This window comes from Arachis stenosperma, chromosome 6 (genome assembly GCF_014773155.1).
Source record: "Arachis stenosperma cultivar V10309 chromosome 6, arast.V10309.gnm1.PFL2, whole genome shotgun sequence".
NCBI lineage: Eukaryota > Viridiplantae > Streptophyta > Magnoliopsida > Fabales > Fabaceae > Arachis > Arachis stenosperma.
The window spans coordinates 33,194,178-33,220,598 of record NC_080382.1 but is presented as its reverse complement, the minus strand read 5'-3'; the positions used below and the strand labels follow the sequence as shown (position 1 = coordinate 33,220,598).

Below are 26,421 nucleotides of genomic sequence, written 5' to 3'. Positions count from 1 at the left end.
TATCATGCGCATTTTTTCGATTGAATTGTGAGACCTCAGGTTGTTTTCAAGAATTCAATCGATTGGAGAGTATAAACAATCGATTGAATTACAAAAATCCACTTTCTATTCATCATTTAATCGATTGGGTCATATGACCAATCGATTAATTTATGCGAAAATCATGCTGTCTTGCAAGTTTCAATCGATTGTTTTGTGATAAACTGTAATCCAATCAATTGAGATATAATTCAATCGATTATTTTGATAATCCAATCGATTGGTTTTCAAGGAAACACGATTTAATGATTCATCACTAACGTCACGGATCAAATATAAACTTTTAATCCATTGAAATGGCCAAAAGCTTTATTACGATCAATGAAAAATCTAATTTGTTATTATTTTTGTTTTTTATTGTTAATAAACATAATAGATGATTGATAAAATAATAATTTATAAAATAAAAAACAGTTTTTATAATTAAATAGAATATATGGGGTTAATTTGTAATTAAAATTAGTTAAAGGACTATGTAACAATTGTTAAAAAAACTTAAAAAACATGTTTTGTTATGGGACCATTTAATGGTCCAAACGTTTTGGGACCATCGAATCCGGTGCCAATTTAATGATGAGCATCCATGTCATAACACTTCAAACTCTTCATCGCTTTTACTGTTATAACCCATCTAATTTATATTGTGTTCCAAAAAATCAACATCATAAATTTTTTTGAACTTAACTAGGGGTGGCAGTGGGGCGGGTAAGGGCAGGTTTTTGCCCTACCCGACCCCGCCCCGCCGTCCTGTTAATCATTTACTACCCGCCCCGTCACTACCCGCGGGTAGTAAACTGTAGTACCCTAACCCATCCCTGCGGGTACCCGCTCCGCCCCTACCTGCCCCTGTAAAAATTAAATAACATTTTAATTTTTATGTATTCATATATAAATTAAGACAAAAATTTAAAATTCATGCATAAATTAAAATACAAACATAAGATTCATATAATGTCAATAAGTTGAAATTTAAAAAAGCTAATGTTTGATCACTATAAATTTAACGCCATAATAAAAAATTATAACATTAATATAAAAGAGTATTCAATCTTTATTTTTGATCATTTTTCACCGTTCTTGTCCTCAAAAGACAATGACAATCAAGGCATACTTTCCAATCCTTTCTTAAAGGATTCTTCTTACTCATCAAGAGGTATCATCACAATCTCAAAGCTCTCCTCATCTGACCTTAACTTGTCATAAAACTCTACCAGACCAAAAGTAAAGTCAGTGCATCTTTCATATGAACTCGATGAGAAATAAAGCTCAACCATTTTGCTCTTGAATTCAAAAACAGCTATCTGAATGAATGAATAAATATACACACAATCACATTTGAAAACTGCTACATATATTTTAGTTTACAAATTTAATTAATTAGTAGCTTACTTTATTTTCATAATAAGAAATCACAAAGTCACCAGAAGGAGATAGCAAGAGAGATTTCAAGGATTGGTTCCTCTTAGCTTCCTCTTCAAGATCCTTCAATTCTTGAATCTTTGCTAATGTAAAAGTTGGAAGCACTTTGAAAACTTTACAAAGAAGCATTATAGCATAGGTAAGTATTAGATTGTAAATACTAGTATAAACTATAGAAGTGCTAAATTTTTATTGTTCTGTTGATCTAAAGCATGAATATGATAGCCTCATTCTCAATCAACATATATAACCAGTTGCAACATGCCAACATCATGAAAAATACTATAGCCGATAATAATTTAAAATGAAAAATAAAGAACTGCAATCAAACACATATAAACAAAATTATAATTACAATGTCTCTTATTCTCATTCAAAATAAAAAATTAAAAAACTGCAATTAGACACATAAAAACAAAATTACAATCACAAAGTCTCAAATGCTCAATCAAAATGAAAAATGAAAAACTACCATCAGACGAACAAATTGCAATCAACAAAGTAATTCTCTATCAACAAATTTACAACAAAATTCTCAATCAAACACAAATAAACCCACTTCAGCACATACATTTACAAAATTGAATAAAAAATTGTAAAACTTACAGTCACAGACTCAGAGAGACAAAGAGAAGGGACTCCAGTGACAGGCTCACATGCAATGGCGATGGCCAAGCTCACAACAGCGGCAACCAAGAGATGAATCTATGGAGGAACAAAAAAGAACTTAGATCTCACAATATGATGGAGAGGGAGAGAGAGGGAGAGAGAGAAAGTGCCCACGAGAGAACAAGAGCGAGAGGAACTTACGGTCTTACGGAGCTAAAAACTGAGCAGCGACGGCAGGCTGGAGCTACGGGCTAAGCGGTGAGGAGATGCGGGCCGAGCGGCGACGGCGAGGAGATGCGGGCCGAGCGGCGATGGCGAGGAGCTGCGGCGACAGCAAGGAGTGGGCAACGACGGCAAGGGAATGAGAGGCTGAGCAGCAACGGCAAGGGGGTGAAGGACTGAGCAACGGAGAAGAAGACTATGGCCAGGTGACTTTGGTTCTCTAAGGAAGAAAAAGAAGAAGATTATGGTGTCTAAACGAGTGAAGGTGATGGAGGCACAGAGAGAAAAACCCTAATTCCTATATTATATATATATATATATGCTCTCCGGGGCGAGTAGGGGTCGGTTCACCCTGACCTCGAACCCGTCTCGTCCCGACATAAACCCGCCCCGCTCCGGGTCGGGTTTAAACCCGCCCCAACTGGGGCGGGTTGGGTACCCTGCGGGTTCGGGTTCTCCTGTCACCCCTAAACTTAACATACAACTCAATAATGAAGCTTGTGCTCTAATTTGATGGTAGGTCGAAAATATTCTTTATTTAGTAACTTTATTAACCACATGCATTATTTGAAATTAAACGAAACCACCAAATACTAGCACAAACTATCTATACAATATTTGTCATTATCTTCAACACCTGATGAGCTACATTTTAAGAAAGTACACTCTTAAACAATAATAACAGATGAATTCTCACATAAAAAGCTCACGTCCTCATGTATATGAGACAAAATTTAACCATTATAATATATTTTTAAACTAACATAACCCTCTATTTTATATTCATCACACTCACTCACAAAGTTTTTCACTCCATATACAGAATAAAACTGTTAAAATGAAGAACAACTCCAAAGTTTTTCACTTCATATGCAGAATAAAGCTCTCAAAATGAAGAACAACTCCACTTCTATGTTTCACCACAAGACAACACAACACTCATTTTATAGTTGATTTTATATTTTTTAATTCCTACTAGCATAAGATGTTGCTGGCGTTTTCACAAAATGTTGTCCACTTTTTTATTTTTCTGCAACACGCTAATGGTGTTTTGACCAGATTATATTTTAAAAACATGCTGAATATCAAAACATCAACCGCGCTTTTATTTATTTTTTAATTAAAAAAAATATCGGGGCAGTGCCATTTTGTGAATCAAACTTTTTGTTTTAATTTTTTTAATCAAAACGTAGGCGTCGTTTTGTATTTAAAGAATTAAAAAATATTGACATTTTGGGCCTTTCAAAAGGTGAAAATTGTCCATATTCCATAGCAGTGTAAAACTCACTTACACGAAAATAACCAAGCGTATCACAATTTATTACAATATAAAAAAATAAGCTTAAATTGTCACTTTCCATTTAATGATTATATATATATATGTATAAAAAAAATACAAATTTATAGGAAAAAATAAAATCTCTTCTTAATTATCTTTTTTTTAAAAATTTATTATTTATAAGGAGTTTTTTTTGTGTAATTTAACGAACAATTAACTAAAAAACATTCAAATACAAATTCCACCAAAAATACAATTGAATGGAGTCAATGAAAATCGATACAATAATAATATACAAAGAATTGTTAGTTGTTAAAGCACTTCTCTTGCAAGAATGCTTGAAGGATATGAAGGAATAATAATTAGTTAGTTATTGTGAGTGATTCTTCTCTTTTTTTTTTTTAACTTTTTGACTTTGAGGCATCAAACTTTAAAATGTTTAACACCAGAAATTAAAAAAAAAAAAAAGTTGAAAATGTCTGCTTCAATCTTAGTTGCCACTTGTCTCCAACCATTTCTAATTCCATATTCTCTTCATCTCTCTCTCTCTTTCCAACTTCCACGATCTGCATCAACATTCATTCCCTCAAAACACATTACTAAGACTTGTCTGAATTTCCATTGTTCATATGATACTTGTATAGTTGCGTTGCTTTGAGCTTCTTTGTGTTCTCCACTGAATTCCTTCACTTCAGCTATGGCAACTCAGCAACAAGAACAAGACTTTCCAATGCACAGAGACCAAGTTGATGGTATCACTACCACTGCTACCGTAGCTCACACTGCAATTCATAAGGTAAATTTTCATTTATTTATTTTTCATTTTTCTATTTTTCTTATATTTAAGTTTACAGCTAACTGTTTCTACTTTCGGCAATTTATATATCTCCAATAGAATTCATATGGGGAACTGTGTTTTGTTCTTAGTTGATACCTTTTGTCATTGATCATATCTTCCCCCTGTTTCTGACCAATAGGAACTTTAGCTGTAGCTGAGTATTGGAATTTGAACGCTTAAAAGATTCCAATTATCCATGAGCATCAAAGCATACTCATAGTGCATGTAACTATTAGTACTAACTAGGCTGATTAGATTCCTAAACTACACTATTGAAAAACTTGTATAGTTTTCCTTTTGTTTCGTTGGATGCCTATTGATTGGTGCTGGTTAAATTCCAAAACTACATTACTGGAAACTTCTATACTTTTATTTTTAAACTATTAAAATGGTACCTGAAAAATTCTGATGCTGACAAAAATAACCCAAAAGACGATTATGGATTCTATGGTTGTCCTATACACTCAGTGGCATGTTTAGAAGTTACATGAAATTAGATTGTGTTCATGACATAATTTTGTGGTAAAACATCACATGCATAAGGCATATGCATTCCATGCGAAAAAGGGTAACCGTCATTGGTGTAAATCTTCATAATTGAATTGGTAATGCTCCATCTGAAACACATGTATGAGAGACATTTGCATCTGAAGCTTAACAAAGGCTATGTATGATTCTTCATGTATAGGGTGTAGAATCAAGTGAAATAACTGAACTACCTAGTAGACAACATGGAAGAAGGCAAAATCTTATGTTGGAGATACCTGCAAGAAATCTTGATGAAGCAAGAGAGGAATTCTTGAGAATTAACATGCCTTCTACAAGCCCTGCTTTCTCTAGTATCAATGAGTTACAACCAAAAAATAAATCAAATATTAAAGCCCTTATTCCCAAACTTAGCTTTAAGTTAGGGAACACTGAAAAGGCTTCAATTCTAGCACTTGAAGGTTCTTCCACAGAGGTGCCGAAAAAGCCTATGATTTTGAGGACATTATCTCTTACAAAGTTGATCACACCTAGAGGGAAGAAGATGTCATCTTTACCCGTGACACCAATTGGAGGAAACACAACCAATATGACAACATATGTGGTTAGCAGTGATCCAATTTTCTGTTGAATTTTCATAGTTAGCATGCTTTGATCACAATGTTGAAATGAGTTGCTCTCTCAATAACCATGATTTAAACATTTTGTTACAAAATGGTTCACCTCATTTTACAGAGAAAAGGACAGCAATCATCGATCCATCGTTCGCGTTCAGTTCCTGCACTTAACAAAGATGGGAACACATCAGTAGGTGTGATGCTGCGCATAGTTCCTACTACGCCACGGTTAGCTGGTAGCGCTGCCACAACATCTATGAAATCTTCACCCGACATTACTGGTGACTTCCTTCTTCACGTTTGAATCACTTTAACAGAACACATATGATCACTAGTTAATGCAGGAGATCCTTAATATTTAAGTTAGTAATTCAAAGATCTCCAAGCACAAGTTATCTTTACTAGGACATTCGAATAATAACCACATTGTGTATGTATGTGTTTATTCTGGTTCAGTTGAGAATGAGGATGGAGAGGACATTCCTGAAGAAGAAGCTGTGTGTAGAATATGTTTGATTGAACTTGGAGAAGGTTCTGATACCCTTAAAATGGAATGCAGCTGCAAAGGTGAACTAGCATTGGCGCACCAAGAATGCGCGGTTAAATGGTTCAGCATCAAAGGTAACAGAACATGTGATGTGTGCAAGGAACAAGTTCAGAACCTACCTGTCACTCTTTTACGAATTGCGAGTACTCATTCACCAAACTTCTTGATAAGTAGCCAAGGTCAGCAATACAGGCAAGAGGAAACACTTCTTCCTTTCATCTCCTATATCGCATTTTCTTTATTTGAAACACATACCAAACATAACCTTAAATGTTGTTTGCCAACATGGTACAACAGAACTAATGCATAGAATTTTCACAGGGTTTGGGAAACTGTTCCAATTCTTGTGGTTATCAACATGATGGCTTACTTCTGTTTTGTTGAGCAGCTTCTTGTAAGTACAACTACTGGACGACTTGGATAATTCCCTTTGGTCCAAAATGTAATCTTAATGATGAGATACCATTATTCATTGGACAGGTTTCAAATATGGGGTCTGGTGCCATTGCAATATCTCTCCCATTTTCTTGTATATTAGGCCTTCTTGCAAGCATGACATCAACAACAATGTGTAAGTCTCTCTTTTTCTTCCACTATTAGCCTATGCTGTGAACTTCGAATCCTGCCTTTGGTATTATTAAACTGATTCCTGCAATTTTGTTCTTAGCGAGGAGAAAACATGTCTGGCTTTATGCGATTGCCCAATTTGTTATGGTGTTTCTTGCTGGTCGTCTTTTCTATTCACTGGTAAGGGAAATTTGTGTGTTACTTTGTAAAAAGACAAATGATTATTTCAACTAAAGAAAAAAATATTTTATTGGCATACACTCTTGCATACTCATATAATTATCTTGGAGCAACGATTGAGTTGTCTCTGTGTAACCTCAAAGTGATATGTTTAAGCCGTAGAAACAGCTAATGATATAAGTATCGAGTTAGACTGCATATATTATACCCTTTGGGTGCAGCCCTTTTTCCGGAGCCTGTGTTAACAAGGACGCTTGTGCACCAACCGGCCTTTTTATACTATCTTGCTCACTGGTGGACATATACTTGCTAACTTTGGATGGGATGTAGGAACCATCTCATTATGTGGATCCCATACCCCATTTTAGTTATTTAAGACCCAATGTACATGACAGAAATTAATACAATACACATCTCATGTAATAAATTTTCAACTGTACCGATAAAGCACACATAATAATTGCTTTGTTTAATGGTGTGACAGCTTCATGTGCAAGCAGTGCTATCTATGCTACTTGCTACATTTACTGGGTTTGGAGCTGTAATGTGTGTAGCCTCTGTCCTGTTTGAGTTTCTGAAATGGAGGAGAAGATGGTTTGCTCAGTTGAATCAGCATCAGCTTGGTTCCCAAGAGGTGGCTGTACCAACTCATCAATCATCTGCAACAACCACTTAAGGCTGACATAGCTTTACACTTGAATAATGCATATTTATTATTTCCTTCACGGCACGCTGTGGCATCATAAAACGCATTTTGCTGTACATAAAATATAATGTATAGACAAGTTTGAACACGTCACTATTATTCACCAGTGTGTCTTCAGTGCAAGCTTGAAGAAATTGTCTTTATAATGCAATTTTGAAGGAATCCAAAAAATTAACAGTAATAAGTAATAACAATGGATGGCATTCTGCTGTGCAATAACTAGAGTAAGACATCCGCGACGCGCTGAGAGCAAAATTAGTTATACTATATAATATATATTTAAAATGCTACATTGTTTAGAAATGCATTAGATAATATATAAATAGAAAATATTGTACAATACATTCATTTAGCAATTTATATATGATTCAATATAATTATTCAACGAAAAGAAATACAATGGAAGATATACAATTTTAATGTAAATAATAATTGTATTTAGCTGTTTCTTTTTTATTCAACTGAGTAAGTTAATCTATTAGATTTAATTGAGTAAAAAAAAATTTAACATTTTGTTTAGTGACATCAAAATTGATATAAATTTGATAATAGTTAATGATAAATGACATATTAATACTATATAAAAATTTAATATATTTTTTATATTACAATAATGTAAAATTGCTATGTGTGCAAAACCATTGATGTAACACAATTACAAAGCAATATGGCATAAATTCACTCTATTACATATTAGTAACGATTTTTATGTGATATAAATAGATGGTAGCCGAAGTTGGTTGTATTCCCTAAAACCCATTACAATTCCATATATTATTTACATGTGACGGATCATTTTTAGTTCACACTGGCATTCCAAACACCGGTATACTGCACTTTTGTTGCGACTACACTTACTATCCTAAACTCGGAACACAACTGATTCATTGCGAGGATTAACGATGATCACAGCTGAATCAATTTAAATATTAGGACAGCGTCATCGAATATTAATATCCTGAAAAGAGGGCACCCTCACCGACCTCAGATTACATAGCCAAACTATTCAGCTTTATACAATTCATGTTGGTGAAACCAACAATTAAAGGGCTAACGAAATAAATAATGGCTTGTATGCAGTATGCGCTTCCGAAGTATCGATCTTCATGGACCAATTTCACATTATTCCTGTAATCACTAATCAGACATTCTAATAACAGCCGTTCTGTAATTACAGGAGGCGGCCATAGAGAACTCTCCTTCCCATCCTCTCGCTGCCAACAATGGCATTCTCATCCGCAAATATACAGTAAAACCAGTTGGTTCATCTTTACTAGAATCAACATGTTAAAAACTAAGGGAACCAACTGGATAAAAGATAAACAAACCATTAAAAAATTTGCTTGAAATTCCCTTTAGATTTGGAATGTCATTGTTTGTAGCTAGAATTTCCAATCTTGCTGGAAAGTGAAGGCTTCTCCTTAAGGCTGGTGGCTAACAAGTTTTCAGAATTGCTTGATTGGCTCTCAGCAACACCAGGTCTCGTCCAGATTTTTATGTGCCCCTCCCGGCAGGCAGTGAGTACAGATTCCTGAGTAAATATCAAGCCAGAGAGTGGTTCGGTATGCACTCTGTGAGCAACCAATGGGGAGATTTTTGGAACATCACGCATGCTTGGAGCAGGTTGTAAGGTACCCAATGGAACAACACTGTCCCAATGGGATGACTGGCTTCCAGTACTGTAAGTCGGAGACCCGCCAGGAGGACGCCTCAAGGGCACTACAATCTCATCCATTTCCAGGTCCCATAGAAGTAATTGAGTATCCTGACCACCAAAACATCTTAGTACCAACATTTGTGTGGAAAATAAAACAACATAAGGAAACACATCCAGATACGAAAATACAGGAAATTCAATCACAAGGCATTTTCAAAATTTTATTGCACGTCTAATGGTGAGTTCAATGAAACTTAATAAATGTTAAGTTTTATTGAATGGATATCAATCGGGAAAAGTTTTCATTCTATTGCCCGGAGGCACAATGGAGGCCGATGAAATGAAAAGAGTTTAGTAAGTTTAAATTTAAGTCCAGCCAACACCACTCAAATTAGAGTGGAAGGAAAATAAGACTTTTGGTGTTTGAATATCCAAACAACGAAGATTAATGGCATTCCATAATCTCTAATCAATCAACAAATAGTCTAAAGAATTCAAGACATAATTTTGTAAATAACATTCCCATGTTCTAATGTTTGGCAAAATGTTTCACTGTGAACGTAGGAACTAGCACTGCCTAACAAAATCAATCATATGAAATCCAAGAGCTGCTAAACCCATGTACTCCATTACTATGTAAAATGTAAAAAGTAATCCTAATTGTTTTTCATCCCTTCAACTTTCAAGTAGCTTCAAATAAGCATATAGTTGATATTAAAGCCTCTTAAAAACTAGTCACAGATCCAATAACTGAAAAGCATGACCGAATGAACAAATTTCCCAAAATTTCTTTGTACACAAGTGGATTCAGCAATTCATTTTCAATCCTGTCAACCAAATCTTGGGTAATGGGAAGAACCATGTGGAAACTTTTGGAAAGCATATAACCAAAGCCACAAAAAGAACAAAGGAAAAATCACAATAATAGCAATATTATGGCTACCTGACCGACCGAACCAAATCGATACATCACGTTCTCTCCATTATCACTTGAATTTGGAGATGACCAATATGAATCAAATGCCACTCCACTTACCTGATCACAGCATTTGACAGACATTAATTCGGTACAATTGTAGAAACATTTTTCAACTCAATGTTACCAAGCAACATACCCATGAGTTATGTCCCTCACCCCATGCTACAATCTTACGATCATCCATGCTCCAAACTTGAACTAAATCATCTTCTCCACCAGTCAAAACATATTTCCCATCCATGCTGTTGAAATAGTTTTAATCATGATATTGCATTTTCAAATAATGAAATCAACCAGAAGTAACTAAAAGTAGTAAAGAAAAACAGAATAATTGACTAAGATCAAACATGCTCACCTCCAAGCACAACACAACAAAGCCCCATAATAACTCTTTCCACCACATATAAGTTGTTCTTTTACGTAATCAAACACTCGTAAGTAGCCTGAAAGCAGAGAGTACCATGGAATGATTTATTTATTTTCACAACAAAAACAAAGTTGAACTAATATTAGTGTTGATGGTGTTTAATAGAAGATATACCATCTCTTCCAACAGTTGCTAAGTATGCTCCATCGGATGAGAAAGAAAACATGTTGATTGAACCCTGGCATATATGCCATCTGGCTATTGGGTTACTCTGCATAGGTCAATAAAAATGAAATACATCACACAAGAAATTCTCCTGAAGTGCAACCTCTAGCATTAATGGTTTCATCTGAAACAAATAGAGACATCAATCAAGTGTTATGTGAAACAACCACAACATTCTAGAGGAACTAAGCATGTTGGTTCTACGTTTGTAAAATTGATTCTTGATGAAATTGATTTTATCAAAATTGTTACGTGACTGGCTGATTGCAATGCAAAGTGATTTATATGTTGAATTGTATTTAAAAATAGATTTGTGCATTGAAATATCCAAATGATTAATAAAAAAGTGATTATCCAAGCATATATTTTCTGCAAAAACTCTTCATTTGCATCACTTTGTGGTGATTTTGTATATCCCACTGGCAATCGAAACATGCACCAATCATATATTATGGCTGCCAATTAAAGCTGAATTTAGGTACAGTAAATTAATAGTCCAGATAAACAAATGGAAGTTGCATACGTAAATTTTACAAAGAAACTAAACATAAGTCAAACTCAATACCTTACTATAACGTGCATGCACAACAGAAAATTGAGTTTGATCTTTAACAACTGGGAATGAAGAATCACCAGCACTGTCTTTATTCTGAAATGTGGGAAAGAAGGGTAAATAGTTGTTCAACTGACCATTAGAAACATCATGGTAAGTACACCCAAAATATGTTAAGCTCTCTAGATAAGTAAATCTCACCTTATCATATACGAATAAATTTCCATCAGCATGAGCAACAACAAAAACTCCATCACCTCCTGGCACCCAAGCAATGCATGTACATCGACTGTTCAAATTTAAATGCATCAATCATAATTTTTTCTAATCAGTGTCCTTTTGACATCATAATTCCAAGTTCCAAACTTCCAATAGCATCTCAACCACAAAATGGAAAGAATTAAAACCACTGAACTACATATTAACATTAGTATGCCTTACTCAGTAATAGCAAATTCCAATATACACTTTATGAAACAGTTAAACATTATATAGATATACCATACTGTATGGTGACAAAATAAAACGTTTTCCTCATTGAATGAAAGCAACAAGTGCTCATGTCTGGCATGGTTCCAAATCATTATCAAGCCTACTGAGCTGCTGACAGCCAATCAAGTGCTCATGAATATCAAAACTGAGTGATTCTTAATATTTAAGTCACTGAGAAGAGAGCATGAACAAATTATGTCATACAACACTTTTGGCTTTGGACAAAATATTAGAACTTGTATTTATAGAGAAAACAACATAAAGGATCAATCCTTGCCTGTTACTGACGGTACCATCTTTGTTGTAATGCTGAGCCCCAACAAGCTTTTTGCCAACATCCTGTAATTGCTGTCTCAGTGATACTGAGTAGACTACAATAATACAAACAGGGAAAAAAAAATTCATAAAGCTTAAATTTTCCTTAAACAATGGAAATGGAAATTTTAATGAACACTTATTTACCATCTCCAGAGGTCAAGCCAACAAGCAAATCATGTCCATCCTTAGCATCAGGATCAAATGCATGGCACACAGGATTTGAGTTACTAAAGTGAATAGACTTTATGGGGTCCTACAAGTAATAAGAAATCTCTCTTTTAGCGAATCCAAAATACCAACAATCCATCACAACCCAACCCAAGCAATATACCTTGTCTTGAGAATTCAAATCACTTATGAAAATTGCATCTCCGACATTGAAGATCAAGTAGGTTCCTTTGCCGTCAAAATTTGGATTAGCCAGCGAACTACTTGAACTGGAGGCACCAATTGAACCAATCCTACTCGTTCCTCCATTACTCTTGCTTCCACCATTGCCCCCGACAAAACTAAGCGCTCGGCTTCCATTGCTTCCTCCCAACAATCTAGCTGCCGCAGACCGCACCCCACTGCTGGCACTGAAACTTGAAGAAGACGCAGTCGGGGTCGAAGGCGCAGGTTTGTCTTTGAGATGTGCAAGAGTAACCTGCTCATGGGTAAACCCAAACCAACAATGTGTTAAAAGGAACCACACGGCGCTTCAACTTAACAACCAATCTTGGAAGAAAAAAGCATTACAGAACTCATCTCTGAAAGTCAACAAAACTAAATTCACAACGGGAAAAAACATTAAAAAATAAAAATCACAATGAATACAAGATATTTGAATGAGACCGATTTAGAAATGAGTGTAAATGAATCGGAAGAAAAACCCTAGCAATAAATGGAAGCAAGGTAAAGTATGATACATTGAACTAAGTATGCGTTGAAGAAAGCAGATAGCCTACAACCCTAAAAAATAACAATAATGAAAAGATTGTTGATAAAGCAAGAAGAAGAGGAGACCTGAGTAACGGTTTTGCCATGAGCATAATGAAGAAGACCAGAAGGGTGAGTCTTCTCGTATTGAAGCTTGTATCGGCCTTCAGGGGTTTTGAAATAAGTCTTGAGCCCAGGGGACTGTGCAGTTCCCGATGACGACGGGGACATCATGCCGTTCGAGCTGTTCATCATCCTCGCGATCGACCACGATCATCACATAACCCCTACTCTCTCTATCTCCCTAGGGTTTCTAATCAGAACCTTCCTTCCAATTGAATCCCAAACTCGATTCCAATTTGGATGGAGTAGGTCTCGGTTTTCGAGTTTTGGATTTCAGTCCAGATCGGAGGACAAGACGAAGACGAAGACGAGAAGAAGAAAGAGGGGGTTTGTTAGAATAAGGTGGCTTGTGTTTTGCGTTTTGCGGCTTATTGATGTGATGATACGCTGGCAACACCAATTGCAAAGTGGGGGAAAATGGTGGGGGTCTTCCTTTCTTGATGGGAAGAACCGCCTCCCTTTAGGTCAACGCATTGGACGGTCACGATTGAGGCATCATTATAATTTCCCCTTTTTTTGGCATTTAAACTTTGAAGACACTATCAAGGAACTACTTCACTCGCGCAAATGACAGATAGTCAGATAGGCTTTGCTACATGACCATGAGCCAACTGCTACTACAGTAAGGAGGCTATGATTTGATTTGGTTAGATTATATTAGATTGGGTTAGCGTTATAATCAGAATTAATAAAATAGGACAAAGACAAGTGGATCTGATGCCGGCACTGGCATTGAGGTGAGGATCCGAAGCACAGTCAAACACGCCCCATTCTGCATTTCTGCTGCCATCCAAAGCTAGGCCCAACTTTATTTGGAGAATGCAGGCTCATCAATACTCATGGCCCAGCCGAGAGACCTATAAATATCCCACGTAAAGCCATTGTATTCATGACAAATAGAAAACCCACTACTGTCCAAAAATATAAAGAAACCCACCGGCTTGGCCAATGAAATGTAGCTCAAATTGCATTTGTTCCCTTTCCATATAGAAACTGGGTTCAGACCTCGTTTGATTTAACTTGCCCAAAAAAAAAAAAAAAACATGTCTTGCACTTGTATTAGGATAGGCAAACAAGGCATTAAATAAACAGCCTGTTAGATACACACGCCTTTTTAGTTTACAAGTTGATATAAGTGGGTTCAATCCCAACAAAAATAACCCTCACATCAACGTTCGTGTAACCACGCGCTCATCAACCGTTTCAATAGCACGGTCACTTGATCAAAATCCTAATCTTGAAGATTCAAACGACGCTCAAAATCTTTCAAGAAACTGTTAAAATTATTGCGAAAACTCAAGAAAATCTACAAGAAAACTTCAAAATCTCCATAAAAAAATACAGAAACAAAAGACGAAAGATTATTCAAGGTACTGTTTTACTAATCGTCCAGTTTTTTCACTTTTCTCTTATCATTTCGATCGCGAAACACTAGATAGTCATATTTCTATTTATTAAGTAGATTCATTATGTGTTATTGATTTAAAATACATATTACTGTTCTCATCATACTGTTCAATCGATGATAACTATTTTACATACTATTTCACGTATAGTTTAACATATATTTTCATGTGTTTTTGAGCATGTTTACATATTTGAACTAAGTTTGTAAAAATAGAAACTTTCTCTATATTTCAAGTAAATTCGTGTGTAATTGGTGCTGTATTCTTGAATATTGTTCTTGTGCTTCTGGTGTCATTTTATGCATTTTGGTTGACTTGAATATCATTTTAAACTCATACTATGTCATGTAATATAAAAAATAATAAAAGTATATATGGGTGGTATTTCAGTGTATATCAAGCGAATCCGACTGTAACTGGTGATGTTATTATCTATTAACCTTATTTTGTATTCTTTACAGTAAAAATGGCAAGGAAAAACGTTGCTGCACCAAAATATAATGTAACACACATATCTTAGATGAACTCAATTTTTTCTTGTATAAATATAATTATTCTTGTTTTGTTTGTTTACAGAAAACTCATGATTTGAGATGCTCGACAAAACTCTTGAATGAAAAGTTCCAAAACATGAACAATGAAAAGAAGGCCATCGTCCAAGAATTGAAATTTGATGATTTGATGCACATCCCTCCAATGAATGTGTCGCATAAGTTCTTGAAGGAGTTGGCATATTCATTTGATTTGATAACAAATAAATTGGATACCCGGTATGGTGTGTTGACCATCAACCAGGAAAATATAGGAGCTACTCTCTGCTTAAATGAATCTGGTAACTGATTACATTAACTGTTATAGTAGAGGTGTATATGGCTAGTATTTTGGTGTATTTGAATTGAATTGGAGTGTAATTGGTGATATTGTTTTGCTGCTTTTGCAGGGTCGCTCTTTCCGAGCAAAGTTAATTTTAAAGAGTTTATTGCGGAGGACAAGGAAGTTTATAGAAGCTTCCAAGGTAAAACATTGAAGCAACTGACGTACTTGATGATGGAGATCGGTGTTGACCGTGACGAAGATCGGCTTATGTTCAAGAAGGTATTCATCTTTTACATTCTAATGTCATTCTTGTTGCCGACAATAATAAACAAGGTTTTTCCTGTCTACATGCCTCCAATTTTTTGTGTGGATACCATATGCAAGTAGAATTGGAGTGGCATATCCTCGACTTCCTCATTAAGGGCATAAGTGAGCACATCTTGAAAAAGAAAAAATCAGTTGATGGCTACCTCTATGCTCTGATGATTGTATACTTTCATGAATTTTAACACAAAAATAAGACGGCAGATGGAATCCCTAGACCACCCTGGGTGATGCATTGGACTTGGGAGTTGCTGCTTGAGAGGATAGAAACTGAAATTAAGGGTCATATGGTAACTGAACAGAACCCTTTAATTTTGGTGTATTTGTTTTATGTATATGATGTAAACTAATATTTTACCTATTTTAGGGCATCGTCAAGAAGGCAGAGCTGAAAGAGAAATTGACGAGAATGAAAAAGGAAGAAAAGAATGAGAAAAAGAAAAAACACAAAAAAGGTCATTTCATCGGAAAGTGATAGTGGTACTTCCTCTAAGTCTGATTCTGAACAAGACTTAGAAAAGCCACCAAAAACAAGAAAATAACCAACTAGCAAAGCAAAAAAGTAAGTATTATTTTTCCGGTAGATTTTGTCATTTTTATTGTATTTTTTGCCTCATGATTGTTTGCTGTTTAGAATGGTATCTAAAAAGAGGAAGCAAATTGTTCAGGATTCCTCTTTAGAAAACCAAAGTGAATCTGATGATGAGTAAGATTCTCAAATTATCATTGAAATCGAGAGAAAACGGAGTTTTGTCATGTATTTGAGTCACAAACAAGGTAGAGGCGGTCTCCTTAAACTCATTTTATGTCGAAGAATTGTTATAACTCGTATTGATGCAAAACAATATATTTTTTGTGATTATGTGAGTCTTATGACTGAGTTGTTTTGGATAAATGATTGATTTATTGATTGATTAAATTGGTTTCTGAATTGTGGTATAATGATTATTGAGCGTATGAACGCATATTGATAATTGTGGTTGAATTATTGTAATTTATTGGATTGGTTGGTTCGAATTCTGGGTTTTTGTTTGATTTATCGGAAATAATTTTGAGGATTGGAATTGATTTGAGATATTGGAATTAGTTTTGTTTGATTTATCGGAAATGATTTTGAGAATCAGAATTAATTTGAGATATCGGAATTAGTTTTATTTGATTTATCGGAAATGATTTTGAAAATTGGAGATGGTTTGGTTGGAATCCGAGAAGGGTGGCAAAGTCCAAATTTTAGAGGAGCAGCTGCCGAAATTTTTGTAAAAATTGGAGAGTTGGTTTGAAGTGTTATTCAAAAAAGTTTGGAATCAAGGATTATACTATTCGATTTTGATTTATTAAAAAAAGAAATGAATTATGTTTTGGACTTTTATTCATTAAAAAAGTATTATGCCTTGAGTTTTATTGAGAAAAGTATTATGTTTTGAGTTTTATTTATTAAGGAAAGTATTATGTTTGAGTTTGATTTATTAATAAAGAAATTACATTTTGAATTCAATTTATCAAGAAATGAATTATGTTTGAGTTTTATTTATTAAGAAAACGATTATGTTTTGAGTTCGATTTAAGAAATCATATTTTGAGGAGTTTTAGCAAATTTACAGTATTTGAGTTTGATTGGTAAAGAGAGATGAGTTTGAGTCTTTCGAAAGGGATTTAAACTAGAAATGGTTTTGAAATTGGTTTGGGAGATTTTGATTAAATAAATATGAGTTTTATGAAAGAGAGTGTGTTTTAGAGTGATGTTTTAGAGGTTTCGAAAAACGTTATAAAAAGTGATTTTGATTTTAAAGGAGAATGATTTGATAAAAAGTGATTCTTGGCGTGTTGTGAACTGAATGTAAATAGATATTGAAGTAACTGGGCAAGTTGAGATTGAGGATTCTCTCTCTTGCTGCAATAGATAAGTTGAAGTTGAGGATTTCCTCTTTTGTTGTGGTGGATAAGCTCGAGGTTGAGGATTCCTTCGCTTGTCGCGCTGGAAAGTTGGATAGAAGGTTGAGGATTTCCTTTGGTTTAATTTTGTAATTATTAACTCAATTTCGGGTATGTTTGTTGGTGTTGAATTGAAATGAGTTTCGAATTGAAATGGTGAGGACGGTGGTTGGATCCCGTTCACGGATAGGCAAGCTAAGATAGAGGATTTTTTCTCTTGCTATGATGAATAAGATAAGGTTGAGAATTCTCTCTCTTGCTACATTGAGAAATTGAATGGAGAAGGTTGAGGATTCCCTTCGATTCGATTCCAGGCTATGGTGTGAATGAGTTAGGTTGAGAATTCCCTGTCGTTACATCACAGTGTCTCTCTAAATAGGACTTTGAGGATTTCCTTCTGGCAGGTTGAGGATTCCCTTTGTATTGAGAGACCATATCCAGGTTAGCTACTGGATGTGTCGAGTTGTGGCAAATTAACTGACACGTGAGCTCATGGTCAGTAGTACAGGCATGCATCATATGCATTTATGTGACATTGTTTGGATGTGTATATTGTATTTGGTTTGCCTATGTGAATAACTCTGATTAACTGCTAATTGCTATATTTGATATAATTACTCTTGATTGTGTTTAAACTACATTTACTTGTGATTGTGTCTGTTGGTTCGAATTATGCTGATTGAAGTGTGATTTTATTGTGTTGGGCCAAAGGCCGTGATGTGATAGTATTTTGGACCGAAGGCCATGATTTGGTTATGTTTGAGCTGGAAGCCGTGATTGGATGAATCGGTAGTAAGTTTGATGAAATTACTCATTTGGTACATGTAGTGAAATGCTACGAGATATTGTGTTTTATTGAAGTTTTTATAAATTCAAAATATGAATTCGGATTTTGGGTAATTAACTAATGGTTTTCAAAAAACTTTGGTTTTTTGGATGATTAACGGTCATTTTTCAAAAAGATTCATAAGACGAGCGATGATCACTGCAATCGGAAAATAGTTTTCTTTTAAATATCGTCTTATGACATTTCTTTAAAACCCTCTACTAAGACCTAGCGAGGACAATATTTTCACCCCCTACAGATTTAACTTTTCAGGATGAACGAAGAGTTAAGATGTTTCTTTCGAGCATCGGATTATACTATATATTATTGTATATACTGTTATAGTTTTTCCTCGCCTTTATTATTATATTTGTAAGAGGGATAGGAGTTGTAACAATATGTATGTATGTGTATTTTCAAGTTATTTGTATAGGGAGTTCTATATATATATATATATATATATATGAGGATTGTGATTGATTTTAGTTATATATGCAAGTTTGATCAAAATAAAAAATATTTTCGGTTTTTAAAAAAAAAGCGATACAGTTTCAAGTTAAAGGCTCATATTTTATTATTAATATATATGAAAGTCGTCATAATACTTCTCGTTATCAGAGTGGCACAGTCGAAAGCATGACATTCTGGTAGTAAGGGTGTTACATTATGGTATCAGAGCAGTCTTTCCTATAGAGCCTGAGGAATGGACTGGCTATGCTTCATTTGCATACTCTGAGTATCTGTCATGTTGTAGGTCTTGTCTTGATAACAAGAGTTAGAGTTTTATGCACATGACTGTCTACTGATTAATGCTGTTAGTCTATCATTGCATACTTTAGAATATTAAGTTTGGCCATCTTAGCAATAATGATTTATGTATCTGAAAACACTAATGGATTATCATAAACGATATAGGAGTAATAGATAACGAATGTCATGGGGTTTGGGAAACATTAGAAGTTGCGTTTCCAGGTTACTCGATTACGTATCTGATGAGCGGATAATTTGTACGCTTTTTGGCATTGTTTTTAGTATGTTTTTAGTATATTTAGTTGAGTTTTTAGTATGTTTTTATTAGTTTTTAGATAAAATTCACTTTTCTGGACTTTACTATGAGTTTGTGTGTTTTTCTGTGATTTCAGGTATTTTCTGGCTGAAATTGAGGGACCTGAGCAAAAATCTGATTCAGAGACTGAAAAGGACTGCAGATGCTGTTGGATTCTGACTTCCCTGCACTCGAAGTGGATTTTCTGGAGCTACAGAAGCCCAATTGGCGCGCTCTCAACGGCGTTGAAAAGTAGACATCCTGGGCTTTCCAGCAATATATGATAGTCCATACTTTTTCCAAGATTTGATGGCCCAAACCGGCGTTCAAAGTCACCCTCAGAATTCTCAGCGTTAAACGCCGGAACTGGCACCAAAGTGGGAGTTAAACGCCCAAACTGGCATAAAAGCTGGCGTTTAACTCCAAGAGGAGTCTCTACATGAAAATGCTTCATTGCTCAGCCCAAGCACATACCAAGTGGGCCCGGAAGTGGATTTTTATGTTATTTACTCATCTCTGTACACCCTAGGCTACTAGTTCTCTATATATATGACCTTTTACTATTGTATTTTCATCTTTGATCTTAGATAATCTTCGGACATCTAGTTCTTGGATCATTTGGGAGGCTGGCCTCACGGCCATGCCTAGACCTTGTTCTTATGTATTTTCAACGGTGGAGTTTCTACACACCATAGATTAAGGTGTGGAGCTCTGCTGTACCTCGAGTATTAATGCAATTACTATTGTTCTTCTATTCAATTCTTCTTGTTCTTATTCCAAGATATTCATTCGCACTCAAGAACTTGATGAATGTGATGATTATGTGACACTCATCATCATTCTCACTTATGAACAAGTGACTGACAACCACTCTATTCTACAAGCAACAAGGCTCTAATGTTTATCTCTTGGATTCCTGATACACGATGCATGGTTGATCGCCTGACAACCGAGCGCTCGCCTGACAAACGAGTCAGCCATTCCGTGAGATCAGAGTCTTCGTGGTATAGGCAAGAACTGATGGCGGCATTCAAGAGAATCCGGAAGGTCTAACCTTGTCTGTGGTATTCTGAGTAGGATTCAATGATTGAATGACTGTGACGTGCTTCAAACTCCTGAGGGCGGGGCGTTAGTGACAGACGCAAAAGAATCACTGGATTCTATTCCGGCCTGATCGAGAACCGACAGATGGATAGCCGTGCCGTGACAGGGTGCGTTGAACATTTCCACTGAGAGGATGGGAGGTAGCTACTGACAACGGTGAAACCCTTGCATAAGCTTGCCATGGAAAGGAGTAAGAAGGATCGGATGAAGACAGTAGGAAAGCAGAGAGACGGAAGGGAAGGCATCTTCATACGCTTATCTGAAGCTCTCACCAATGATATACATAAGTATCTCTATCTTTATCTTTATATTTTATTCATATATCACCCATACCCATTTGAGTCTGCCTGACTAAGATTTACAAGGTGACCATAGCTTGCTTCATACCAACAATCTCCGTGGGATCGACCCTTACTCGCGTAAGGTTTATTATTTGGACGACCCAATGCACTTGCTGGTTAGTTGTGCAAAGTTGTGTTTATGCCATGGTATTGAGCACCAAGTTTTTGGGGCCATTACTAGGGATTATTTGAGTTGTGAAAAGTAGTGATCACAATTTCGCACACCAAGTTTTTGGCGCCGTTGCCGAGGAATTAAATGTCCTAACTACAGTTTCGCATTTATTCCCTGCAATAAACAGTGCCAAGTTTTGATCCGGCAACAACACCAAGTTTTTGGTGCCGTTGCTGGGGATTGTTTCGTGTATGGACAACTGACGGTTCATCTTGTTGCTTAGATTAGGTATTTTTCTTCAGAGTTCTTAAGAATGAATTCTAGTGTTTCAAGGTGATGTTCTTATCATCACCAAAGCTGATTGATTCTTATCAATTTAGCTCTTGAATGCAGTGTCCTGCTGAAGCTTGGCTAGCCATGTCTAATTTCTTTAGACTGAAGCTTTAGACTAAACATTGCATGATTCCTGGAATTCTCATTAAGAATTTTGATACCTTTATTTTCTTTTTCACTTAATTTTCGAAAAAAAAAACCAAAAAAATTACAAAATCATAAAAACCAAAAATATTTCTTGTTTGAGTATAGAGTCTCATTTTAAGTTTGGTGTCAATTGCATGTTTCTGTTCTTCTTGCATTTTTTCGAATTCATGCATGTGTCTTCATTAATCTTCAAGTTGTTCTTGATGATTTCCTTGTTTTGATCTTTGAATTCTCTTGACTTGAATGTTTTGTTATATACATTCTCATTTTGTTAGTGTCAATGGTATACAAACTGCTAAGTTTGGTGTCTTGCATGCATTGTTATTTGATTTTAGTTGCATTTTGATTATTAAAAATCAAAAAAAAATTTTTTTTGTGTCTTTTCAAGTCAATAATACAGAGAATTGAAGATTCAGAACATTCAGCAGAGGAATTACACAGAAAAAGCTGGGCATTCAAAACGCCCAGTGAAGAAGGACAGACTGGCGTTTAAACGCCAGCCAGGGTACCTGGTTGGGCGTTTAACGCCCAAAAAGGTAGTGCACTGGGCGTTAAACGCCAGAATGTGCACCATTCTGGGCGTTTAACGCCAGGATGGCACAAGAGGGAAGATTCTGTTTTTTAATTCAGATTTTTTTTCAAGTTTTCAAAGTTTTTCAAAATCAAATCTTTTTCAAATCATATCTTTTCAATCAAATGTTTTCAAAATCAATTTCTTTCCTTTTTCAAAAGATACTTGCTAACAATTAATGATTTGATTGAACATTTCAAGTATGTTGCCTTTTCTGTTGAGAAAGGTTTAATGTTTTGATCATATCTTTTCTTGTTAGGCAAGTCATTAATTTTTAAAATCAAATCTTTTTTTTAAAATTGTTTTCAAATCATATCTTTTCAATCATATCTTTTTAAAACCATAACTTTTCAATCATATCTTTTTAATCACATCTTTTTCAAAATAGCTTTTAATCATATCTTTTTGATTTCTAATTTCAAAATCTTTTTTTTAAAAAAAAAAATCACTTAATCTCTTTCCCACTCTTGGTTTTCGAAAATTAATTAGTGTTTTTCAAAATGTTTTTAAAATCTTTTACTTAATTTTCGAAAATCTCTTCCCCTCTTCTCACATCCTTCTAATTATGGAGTATCACTCCTCCTCAATGCACAATTCGAACTCTATCTCACTAAGTTCAAATTCTCTACTTCTTCCTTCTAATTTTCTTTTCCTCTGACACCTCAAGGAATCTCTATACTGTGACATAGAGGATTCCACATTTTCTTGTTCTCTTCTCTTTCATATGAGCAGGAACAAAGACAAAGGCATTCTTGTTGAAGTTGACCCTGAACCTGAAAGGACCTTGAAGCGAAAGCTAAGAGAAGCTAAGGCACAACTCTCTGTAGAGGACCTAACAGAAATCTTCAAAGAAGAAGAACCCATGGCAGCCGAAAACAACAACAATGCAAACAATGCAAGGAAGGTGCTGGGTGACTTTACTGCACCTACTCCCGACTTCTATGGGAGAAGCATCTCTATCCCTGCCATTGGAGCAAACAACTTTGAGCTTAAGCCTCAATTAGTTTCTCTAATGCAACAGAATTGCAAGTTCCATGGACTTCCATTGGAAGATCCTCATCAGTTCTTAGCTGAATTCTTGCAAATCTGTGACACTGTCAAGACTAATGGGGTTGACCCTGAGGTCTACAGACTTATGCTATTCCCTTTTGCTGTAAGAGACAGAGCTAGGACATGGTTGGACTCACAACCTAAAGAAAGCCTAGACTCTTGGGAAAAGCTAGTCAATGCCTTCTTGGCAAAGTTCTTTCCACCTCAAAAATTGAGTAAGCTTAGAGTGGAAGTCCAAACCTTCAGACAGAAGGATGGAGAATCCCTCTATGAAGCTTGGGAAAGATACAAACAATTGATCAGAAAGTGTCCCTCTGATATGCTTTCTGAATGGAGCATCATAGGTATTTTCTATGATGGTCTCTCTGAACTATCCAAGATGTCTTTGGATAGTTCTGCTGGAGGATCTCTTCATCTGAAGAAGATGCCTACAGAAGCTCAAGAACTAATTGAAATGGTTGCAAATAACCAATTCATGTATACTTCTGAAAGGAATCCTGTGAACAATGGGACTAATCAGAAGAAAGGAGTTCTTGAGATTGATACTCTGAATGCCATATTAGCTCAGAACAAAATATTGACTCAACAAGTCAATTTGATTTCTCAAAGTCTGTCTGGAATGCAAAATGCACCAAGCAGTACTAAGGATGCTTCATCTGAAGAAGAAGCTTATGATCCTGAGAACCCTTCAATGGAAGAGGTGAATTACCTAGGAGAACCCTATGGAAACACCTATAATTCTTCATGGAGAAATCACCCAAATTTCTCATGGAAGGATCAACAGAGACCTCAACAAGGTTTCAACAACAATAATGGTGGAAGAAACAGGTTTAGCAATGGCAAGCCTTTTCCATCATCTTCTCAGCAACAGACAGAGAATTCTAAGCAGAACCCCTCTGACTTAGCAACCATGGTCTCTGATCTAATCAAAACCACTCAAAGTTTCATGACTGAAACAAGGTCCTCCATTAGAAACTTAGAGGCACAAGTGGGACAGCTGAGCAAGAAAGTTACTGAACTCCCTCCTAGTACTCTCCCAAGCAATACAGAAGAAAATCCAAAAGGAGAGTGCAAGGCCATCAACATGGCCGAATATGGAGAGGAAGGAGAGGAAGTGAACGCCACTGAGGAAGACCTCAATGGGCGTGCACTAGCCTCCACTGAGTTCCCTAATGAGGAACCATGGGAATCTGAGGCTCAAAATGAGACCATAGAGATTCCATTGGATCTACTTCTACCATTCATGAGCTCTGATGAGTATTCTTCCTCTAAAGAGGATGAGTATGTCACTGAAGAGCAAGTTGCTAAATACCTTGGAGCAATCATGAAGCTAAATGACAAGTTATTTGGAAATGAGACTTGGGAGGATGAACCCCCTTTGCTCACCAAAGAACTGGATGACTTGTCTAGGCAGAAATTACCTCAAAAGAGACAAGATCCTGGGAAGTTTTCAATACCTTGTACCATAGGCACCATAACCTTCAAGAAGGCTCTGTGTGACTTAGGGTCAAGTGTAAACCTCATGCCTCTCTCTGTAATGGAGAAGCTAGGGATCTTTGAGGTACAAGCTGCAAGAATCTCACTAGAGATGGCAGACAATTCAAAGAAACAAGCTTATGGACTTGTAGAGGATGTTCTGGTGAAGATTGAAGACCATTACATCCCTGCTGATTTCATAGTCCTAGAGACTGGGAAGTGCATGGATGAATCTATCATCCTTGGCAGACCCTTCCTAGCCACAGCAAAGGCTGTGATTGATGTTGATGGAGGTGAACTGATCATTCAAGTGAATGAAAAATCCTATGTGTTTAAGGCTCAAGGATATCCCTCTATCACCATGGAGAGGAAGCATGAAGAGATTCTCTCAAATCAGTGTCAAACAGAGCCCCCACAGTCAAACTCTAAGTTTGGTGTTGGGAGGCCACAACCAAACTCTAAGTTTGGTGTTGAACCCCCACATTCAAACTCTAAGTTTGGTGTTGGGAGGTTCCAACATTGCTCTGAGTATCTGTGAGGCTCCATGAGAGCCCTCTGTCAAGCTACTGACATTAAAGAAGCGCTTGTTGGGAGGCAACCCAATGTTATATTTTATCCATTTTCCTTTGTTATTTTATGTTTTTTGTAGGTTGATGATCATAAGAAGTCACAAAATCAATTGAAAAAGCAAAAACAGAATGAAAAACAGGAAGAAAAACAGCACACCCTGGAGGAAGGCCTTACTGGCGTTTAAACGCCAGTAAGAGTAGCAGTTGGGCGTTTAACGCCCAGTCTGGCACCATTCTGGGCGTTTAACGCCCGAAAGGGGCACCAGACTGGCGTTAAACGCCAGGAAAGGGCAAGAACCTGGCGTTAAACGCCAGAAATGGGCACCAGCCCGACGTTTAATGCCAGAATTGGCTCAAAACGTGATTTTGCATGCCATTTGGTGCAGGGATGACTTTTCCTTGACACCTCAGGATCTGTGGACCCCACAGGATCCCCACCAACCCCACCACTCTCTCTCTTCTTCACCCATTCACCAATCACCTCAAACACCTCTTCCCCAAAAACCCTTCACCTATCAAATCCCATCTTTCTCTTCACCACTTACATCCATCCTTCATAAAACCCCACCTACCTCACCATTCAAATTCAAACCAACTTTCCCACCCAAACCCACCCATACATGACCGAACCATGAACCCCCCTCTCCTATATAAACCCTTCTTCACTCCTTCATTTTCACACAACCTAAACACCACTTCTTCCCTTTTTGGCCGAACACAAAGCCATTCCCTTCTTCCTCATTTCTTCTTTCTCTACTCCCTTCTTTCTTCTTTTGCTCGAGGACGAGCAAACCTTTTAAGTTTGGCGTGGTAAAAGCATTGCTTTTTGTTTTTCCATAACCATTTATGGCATCCAAGGCTGGAGAAACCTCTAGAAAGAGGAAAGGGAAGGCAAAAGCTTCCACCTCCGAGTCATGGGAGATGGAGAGATTCATCTCAAGGGTGCATCAAGACCACTTCTATGAAGTTGTGGCCTTGAAGAAGGTGATCCCCGAGGTCCCTTTTTCACTCAAAAAGAGTGAATATCCGGAGATCCGACATGAGATCCGAAGAAGAGGTTGGGAAGTTCTTACCAACCCCATTCAACAAGTCGGAATCTTGATGGTTCAAGAGTTCTATGCCAATGCATGGATCACCAAGAACCATGATCAAAGTGTGAACCCGGATCCAAAGAATTGGCTTACTATGGTTCGGGGGAAATACTTGGATTTTAGTCCGGAAAATGTGA

At 36.3% G+C, this 26,421-nt stretch overlaps 2 protein-coding genes and 1 non-coding gene across 3 annotated transcripts; 1 reads left to right on the top strand and 2 right to left on the bottom strand.

Moving 5' to 3' along the window:
* Positions 1–4,091: 4,091 nt before the first annotated feature.
* LOC130936307 (uncharacterized) lies at positions 4,092–7,652 on the top strand. The gene is made up of 8 exons (XM_057866356.1): positions 4,092–4,364; positions 5,095–5,496; positions 5,628–5,790; positions 5,966–6,248; positions 6,378–6,450; positions 6,537–6,627; positions 6,724–6,803; positions 7,288–7,652. The coding sequence occupies exons 1-8, from the start codon at positions 4,266–4,268 to the stop codon at positions 7,477–7,479; spliced, it is 1,383 nt and encodes a 460-aa protein (XP_057722339.1). The 5' UTR covers positions 4,092–4,265; the 3' UTR covers positions 7,480–7,652.
* Positions 7,653–8,415: 763 nt separating this feature from the next.
* Positions 8,416–13,743, bottom strand: LOC130935112 (uncharacterized). Its single transcript, XM_057864686.1, has 11 exons — positions 13,106–13,743; positions 12,432–12,746; positions 12,245–12,353; positions 12,060–12,153; positions 11,492–11,579; positions 11,303–11,386; positions 10,687–10,783; positions 10,501–10,588; positions 10,282–10,387; positions 10,110–10,202; positions 8,416–9,274 (listed from the first exon to the last, which is right to left on the bottom strand). Exons 1-11 carry the CDS (start codon positions 13,271–13,273, stop codon positions 8,879–8,881), a joined length of 1,638 nt encoding a protein of 545 aa, XP_057720669.1. The 5' UTR covers positions 13,274–13,743; the 3' UTR covers positions 8,416–8,878.
* Positions 13,744–23,365: 9,622 nt separating this feature from the next.
* On the bottom strand, positions 23,366–23,473 carry LOC130937541 (small nucleolar RNA R71). The gene has a single exon (XR_009068756.1). It is a non-coding gene; the product is annotated as a small nucleolar RNA R71 (small nucleolar RNA).
* Positions 23,474–26,421: the final 2,948 nt, after the last annotated feature.

Coding starts and splice junctions, on each gene's coding strand:
- LOC130935112 (XM_057864686.1), bottom strand. CDS start 13,273: ATGATGAACAGCTCGAACGGCATGATGTCCCCGTCGTCATCGGGAACT. Junction 12,747..13,105: donor ATGGCAAAACCGTTACTCAG/GTCTCCTCTTCT, acceptor ACCCATGAGCAG/GTTACTCTTGCACATCTCAA. Junction 10,203..10,281: donor GTGAGGGACATAACTCATGG/GTATGTTGCTTG, acceptor TGCTGTGATCAG/GTAAGTGGAGTGGCATTTGA.
- LOC130936307 (XM_057866356.1), top strand. CDS start 4,266: ATGGCAACTCAGCAACAAGAACAAGACTTTCCAATGCACAGAGACCAA. Junction 4,365..5,094: donor CTCACACTGCAATTCATAAG/GTAAATTTTCAT, acceptor CTTCATGTATAG/GGTGTAGAATCAAGTGAAAT. Junction 6,628..6,723: donor CATGACATCAACAACAATGT/GTAAGTCTCTCT, acceptor TTTTGTTCTTAG/CGAGGAGAAAACATGTCTGG.